Genomic DNA, 7,363 nt, shown 5'->3' with positions numbered 1-7,363 from the left:
ATAGGCTACATTGTGGATGAACTTTAAAAACATCAAGCTCAGTGAAAGAGGCCAGACACAAAAGGCCACATATTGTATGATTCCACTAATATGAAATATCCAGAACAGGCAAATCCACAGAAATAGAAAGGAGTTGCGGAGGGCTGGGAGGGAGGAATGGACAGTGACTGCTAATGGGTGTGGGGATTTATTTTGGAGGAATGGAAATGTTTTGGAATCAGATAAAGGTGGTGGTTGCACAATACTGTGAATGCACCTAATGCTATTGCATTGTTCACTTTGAAATGGTTAATTTTATGTTATGTGAATTTCAGCTCAATAAATATGTGTGTGTGTATATGTGTATATGTGTGTGTGTGTGTGTGTGTGTTACTGATTTTGACTCCTGATTTTTTTTATGCTCCCTTAAATTCAATGCCTGAGGCCAGGGCCTTACTTACCAACCCTAGTCTTGGACCTGTTTCATTTCACTTTTTAGTAGAAATAAACAGTGAGAAATTGAGATAAGCTTGGGCCACATGTAAATCTGTGGCTGAATTCCAGGTAACAGAAAGACTCATTTTTGACTCAAAACTAGTCACTGGCTGTGCCCTGCCAGCCTTCCCATATAGCCTGGAGAAGCCTCAGTTACCTAGATCCTTGCTTACCATCTGGACGTCACCATATGCCAGACAAAACACCATAACACTTTCTGTCCATTGAGATGGTTGGGAAATGTTTAATCAGCTGAAGAAATTTGCAAGAACCAAAGGTTGCCTCTGGAGGAAGAAGAAAACCACCCTTTTGATTCTGGTTTATTGAAGTACATATTATTAGATTCCCCTTGAGGCTGAACATCCCATGTTTGGTGGAGAACAGAGTGATTCTACAAGTGTGGTGATTTCATCAGATAGTTCCTTCATCTTGGCTTCAGTTACTTCAGAGCCTTAAAAAAAAAAAAAAAAGAATATAAATATTAGCCACATCAGAAGCTGAATAATGTAAGTCTTTAAAGTACCTCCAACTAATCTTTGCATCATTTTGGTTTGCTTCTGAAAGGCTTCATGTTTGAGGCAAACCTAAACAAACCTGGATGTGCCTTCCCTGGTGAACAGCAATGTTCTGCCCCTAAGTGAAATAAGAAGAGAAATCATACTGGAGCGACTGACTCTGTACAAATTTTCCAAAAGCTGCTGTCCCTACTAAAGAGCTGTGGTGCTGGAAAAGACTCTTGAGAGTTCCTTGGACTTCAAGGAGATCAAACCAGTCCATCCTAAAGGAAATCAGTCCTGAATATTCATTAAAAGGACTGATGCTGAAGCTGAAACTCTAATACTTTGGCAACCTGATGCGAAGAACTGACTGACTGGAAAAGACCCTGATGCTGGGAAAGATTGAAGGCGGGAGGAGAAGGGGATGACAGAGGATGAGATGGTTGGACGGCATCACCGACTCGACGGACATGAGTTTGAGCAAGTGCTAGGAGTTGGTGATGGACAGGGAGGCCTGGCGTGCTGCAGTCCATGGGGTCACTAAGAGTTGGACATGACTGAGTGACTGAACTGAACTGAACTACTAAAGAGCAGGAACAATTTAAGACCTGTCCTACCCCTAGGGATGTCCAAGCAGCATCAGCCTGTGAGTGTGAATGGAATAAAGCCAGCCAGGCTGCTACCTTCTCTAATAAAACCTCCAGGAGCTGTGAGGGATACAAGCTGCCCTTGGAAGCCAAGCCAGTCTCTGACATCTCCCTACAAAGAAAGAAAACACTATTTTATTTTCTACAAATTCAAGGAAATCTGCTTTTTCATGAGTGACCTAGATCACGGGTCAACACACTGTGTTTGGAAATAAAAATTTTATTGGGACACAGCCCTGCCTATTTGTGTGTAGACGTTCAAGCCTGCTCTCCATCTCCAATGCACTGTAGGGCCTGAAAAGCTGAAAACAGTTTCTGTCTGGCCCTTTACAGTACAAGTTTTCTGACCCCTCAGCTACACTCTTACAGCTCTAACCACCACAGCCTCCATGTATCCATTTATAGGTGCTCAGATATACTTATTCCTGGCCTCGTGCACATTCCTAACTGCTAGCTTTCTCAGGGGTGTTCCAGATTACCAGAAGCATAATCAGCTGTCAAGTTTGTTCTGCTCACTATGCCAGTCAAACAGGAGCATCCCGGGATCCTGTGAGATGAGTCCTGTGATGCTCCCTTCTGCACCAAGATGACAGCTTGTCTATAAAACAAACAAGAACTTCAAGGTTCCATCTCACCCTCTCAGGTTGTCCTGGTGATTCCAAGTCATGGGTCAGTTTCAGCTGATTTCCAACTCAGCTAACCTTGGCTCTGAAAAGCTGTCATCACTGGCATCACTGTATCTGTCACTAGAGCAAAAGATGAACTGATTCAGCAAAATGTAAAAAATTTTGCATAATTACTCTATTTATGATCCCAAACACTTTCCATAATTACCCCCCACTCAGAGAAAATACTAAGGAATATTCTACTACTACTTCTTAGTCACTCCAGGAAGACATTAATTCAACCATAACCAATGGTCTCCTTCTTTTGTCAGAGGAATTGATCACTTGCTTTTTTTTAAATTGGAAGTACTTTATTTAGAAAATTTATAAAAGCATTTCAGTTTAGACTGAAATGTATAACCTTCTGAAGACCACTAATATAGGCCAACAGCATGGAAGTTTTCCATTTCAATAAGCATTCTCATAGGTCCAAGCGTTTGAGAAATGATTTGTACAATTTTGCTGTTTTCAAATTAGAAACTTTATGTGTTGCTCCAACTACGTCGAGTTACATGTAGTATTCCGTCTTGACATAGATGCCGCCATCTTGGGTTTCTGTAGAAATAAAGCTTCTCCACGAGATAGGCCTACAATTGTACTTTGACTTGAAGCCAGTCTCACTTTGGGGTTCCTTTTGCTTGGTTCCAAGTAAATCAGCAGGCTGATCAACCCCTCAAAGCTCTACTGATCTATGAAGATGGCTTTGCCAGGACCTAAGTGTTTTATGCCTGAGCTACTCCTAGCCTTGGCCAAGGTTTTGCTGACTTATAGCAGCAGAAGTTTGAATTCCATAAGAGTCCAAAATTCACTTTTTTTAAAAGAGAGGAGAGGAAGCAATTGGAGAAATCCTATGCTGACAGGCTAGAAAACAAAGATTTACGCTAAAAATATTGAGTAAATATCAATAAATACATAAACAAAATCATAACAGACAACTTCACTCTCCTCCCTGACTTCTGGACAAAATACTGAAAGGGGGAGGGTGGGGCTACAGCATGGTGAAGACAAAGAAAAAGCTTAAGAATGGCAGAAAAGACAAGATTTGTTAGATGAACAATCAAGTAGAAAATATCTCCTAGTTAGATTTTAATTCAGGAAAACCACTTCTACTGTTATCAAAGGGTTTTCAATAAAGAAAACACATAATAACCAAAGAATATTTTTTCAAAAAAAGAACCGAGAAAAGTTGATATATCCTTATCCATGCACTCTCACTATACAAACATAGAGTCCCTTCTGGTTCTCTGCAACAAAAGGGGATTTGGAAGATGCACTCAACTTCCTATGTGAGAAGAAATGAAGGTCAAGGATGTTCAAGTGACTCACCAGGCACACAGCTTGTTCGAGGTGGGGCCACAATCCCCATATCATGCTAACCCAGGCCACAAGTTCAAGTCTCAGCTGTGCGGTACAGCGGGCCCATGAGGTGTGTACCCTGATGCCACAAGTGAGAAGGTCCAAAGGGCCAAAGGAACTCCATTTTCTCAAGTAGTTCAAGCTTCCTTCCCTGCTGCTGAACTCGGGACAGAGTGGGGTAGGCCCACATCTTACCCCTCACTGTCTTGGTTGAACTAGTTATTAGCTATGTACCTTCAGACTGGTCACTTGACCCCTTGAGAGTCCAGAAAAAATTAGTAAGGATACCTATAACACCTCCCCAAAATGTTATGAGGGCCAAAAGAGACTGCACAAATGCACTCTGAAACTACATAAAAATACAAGCCGTTGTGGTTATGAGGGTTATGTGTTTATAACATGATATTTCTCAAAAAGTCATGGAAATACAAAGAAGCAGTGAAAACTGCCAAGTGCATGGTTTTCCTGTACCAAGAGTAATTCCCTACCCACTTTAGCAAGTGGACTTGGGTGGGTCTAATCTAATGGCTCTCATTTCCTGTCTGCTGGCTATCAGCCCTAAACTCTGCCAATGCATCACTATGGCACAGGGCAAGCCTAACAAAGGGAAGCTCCAAGGCAAATGACCGGGTTCACTCGTTTTTTCATATGTGTTTAGGGGTGGAGATAGAACGACCAAATAAACCACAACACTCAAGAACAGAATTCTCAAAATAAGCAATGCTGCTAAGCATGCTGATTTTATGGCAAGTCATGTGCCAGCAAAACACAAGTACTAGAAACACAATTCTGCATGCAGAACAGCAACAGCTCCTGCAAATGTAATAAAATCTGTGCCATGTAAGACTTAGGGGTTCGTTTTTGTTTCAGAGTAGACTTAAGTCATAAGATATACTTCTCTGGGGATATTTTCACTTAGTTCAAGACATCTCAGCTCTATCTTAAGACTAACGTATCTCTTTAAATAATCTCTGTACACACACACACACTTCTCAGTGGGGAGAGTTATTAGGTATTAGGCTCTTACATGTTAAAATTTTTGAAAGGCCACAGAATACGGAACTGTTCCTGTGAGTCTTGTTACATTTGAGGAGCAAACAGTTTTAAACCTGCACTGTCCAATATGGCAGCCGCAAGCCACAGTAGCTATCTGAATTTAAATCAACTACAACCAAATAAAATTTAAAATTCCATTCCTCATGTGTATACACTGAGCCATACTTCAAGTGCTCAACAGGCATGTGTGGTTGGTGACTGTGATACTGGACAGTGCAGATTTTCTTTTTAAGGTAAAAGCATTCTTTACTCCTAGTTTCAAATATTACACTTCTATGTTTAATATAAGAAACATATACATATATATGTATGTATGTATATGTGTATATATATATATATATATATATATATATATATATATATATCGGGCTTCCCCAGTGGCTCAGTGGTAAAGAATCTGCTTGCAACACAGGAGACATAAGAGACATGGGTTCAATCCCTGGGTCAGGAAGATCCCCTGGACGAGAGCATGGCAACCCACTCCATATTCTTGCCTGGAGAATCCCATGGACACAGGAGCCTGGCAGACTACAGTCCATAGGGTCACAAAGAGTTGGACATGACTGAAGCAACTTAGCACACAAATATAGAAAAACTTTGCCAATGCTAGAATTAAAATAGAGCTAAGATAAAATTGACATAATCATAAGGACAGTGCAGATTATAGAACATTTTCACCACTGCAAAAAAGTTCTTTTGGATAGCACTGATTTAGAACAAATGAATAATGATTTTAGCAAAAACAAACCATAATCTCCATGCGATGGTTCCCCTTGTCACTCACTAAGAAAGGTTTTTGTAAGGTCTGACTATATACAGTCAAAATCACAGCAAATCTCCTTCATGCATGCAAGTACCCTCCAAATAATGGAAGTACTCTTTTTTAAAAAGCTGTTTACTGTACTATTTCCAAGACAAAATCAAAATCACCAGCGGCAACACACAGGACTTGCCATCCTTCAACACTGGCTCAACTTACAAAACTTGATTGCCACGGTCTACATGTGGTTCTTTGACAAACGAAAGGCTTGTCATAGTCAAGTTTGTTTGTCAAAGACTCCTGGTTCCTAGTCAAGTCCTAAAAGAATAAAACACACATTCCAAGGCACCAGGGCAACGGCAGAGTACCGCCTCACACAGTCCGCCTTCTGTGCTACCCTGAGGCAGCTGTTAAGCCATTTCTTATTCGTTAACACAAAGAGGTAGTTGGAATTAAAAAATTCTAATAGCATTCTTAAGATCCCCAGCATGCATAAATTCCTATAATACTTTATATCAAAATCCATTTCATGTGGAGAAAGCATGTTTTAAAACAGGTTGCCATGCACACAGTTTTCCCCAAAGCGTTGTTATCACTATACTTACTTCCTTCTCAAAGAGCCCCTGGAAGCCATAAAATATAAGAGCAATGGAATGAATAACTTAGTATGTTTTGAATGAGTCTTGCATTGAATAGTAAATGGTAGAACACAACCCTGGCAGGACATTAAAAGCACAGTAGTCTATATCAGTATTAACTCCATCCCTGGCTGACACTGCATCATCAGCAGGCAGTGAATCACGATCAATTAAAGAGCACCTTTTCAGCAACATTTAATCCCTTAGGGAAGGCATACTCAAATGGTGCTTATCAGCAGTACTTTACAAGAAACAGTCTCAAGGTACGGTTTTGGAATCCAACAATAAGCAGGGGAGCTGTTTTTAAGATGTTTGAAAAAGCTGTTGAAAAAGAAAGCAAAAAAGAATCTTCTTTTCCAGTTCACTTTTGCTTGAAATGTAACATAGGGGGAAAAATAGTATTTTTATATCAGTTCAAAGTTTACAAAGCACCATCTTAACTGTCCTTCACAGCAACCCTAAAGGATGAACATCCTGAGGTTTAGGAGTGGGGACTTGAAAAAAAATTACCCAGGAAGTGGCATATCCAGAAAATAAACCCATAGCACCTGCTCTGTTTGTCCACACTATCCCCACAAAAATAAAATATTTGCACTTTATATGGCAAGAATGGTCCCTGGCAACATCAACCATGCAGACCAAAAGTTAAAATAAAAAGCAAGGTGATTCCAAGTTTAAAACAGTGCTGGAAAATGCACATTAGATTCACACAGGAGAAAAGGAGTGTCTTACTCTCCTAGCCAAAGAGAAAGAATCACCCCAAGTGGGATAAGGATGCCTTAGAGGGAGAAATGTATACTCTAATCAGCAGAGAGACCACGCCTACCTCTAATGGCCATCATCAGTAACCATTTGGGGAACCAGCATCCTAACAGGCTACAGATTACCTTCCACCAGATTGCCAGCAGAAGGTGGACTGAGAAGAGGAAAGCTGGAGGCATGAAGATCAGGTAGGAGGCTTTGCAGCAGGCAAGAGATTAATAATAATAATAATAGCACAATAACAATTCCCATTTAATTTCCTACCATAGACCAGGCACTGTGCTAAGTGCTTTCCATTTAGGAAAAAAATGCACTCTTCGTTACTACCTTGTAAAGTGGGTACTATTACCATCTCCTTTTTATAAAAACCATCTTAGCTGGGGGTCTGTATCTGAGGAGACTCTTAGAATATTGATGGATGGGAGGTTTCTGGGATATGAATACTGGGAAATGATGTTCCAGTTGCTATGTGTGTGCACTTTTACAGGAAGTGAGTCCACAGCTTTCA

The 7,363-nt window shown here is 40.5% G+C and overlaps 1 protein-coding gene across 6 annotated transcripts in view; it reads right to left on the bottom strand.

Moving 5' to 3' along the window:
• Positions 1 to 698: 698 nt before the first annotated feature.
• The window catches only part of CTPS2 (CTP synthase 2), a 113,332-nt gene continuing 106,667 nt past the window's right edge, over positions 699 to 7,363 (bottom strand). For all 6 annotated transcript variants that reach the window (XM_061408071.1, XM_061408069.1, XM_061408074.1 and 3 more), the window contains 2 exons: positions 2,254 to 2,364; positions 699 to 925 (listed from right to left, as the gene is read on the bottom strand). In XM_061408071.1, the coding sequence (XP_061264055.1) occupies positions 2,295 to 2,364 (70 nt within the window). In that variant the 3' untranslated portion in view covers positions 699 to 925; positions 2,254 to 2,294. The remainder of the gene's footprint in view (positions 926 to 2,253; positions 2,365 to 7,363) is intronic.

This window comes from Bos javanicus, chromosome X (genome assembly GCF_032452875.1).
Source record: "Bos javanicus breed banteng chromosome X, ARS-OSU_banteng_1.0, whole genome shotgun sequence".
In the NCBI taxonomy this organism is placed as follows: Eukaryota; Metazoa; Chordata; class Mammalia; order Artiodactyla; family Bovidae; genus Bos; species Bos javanicus.
The sequence above is the reverse complement of the archived record's forward strand: the minus strand, read 5'-3'. Positions and strand labels throughout refer to the sequence as shown.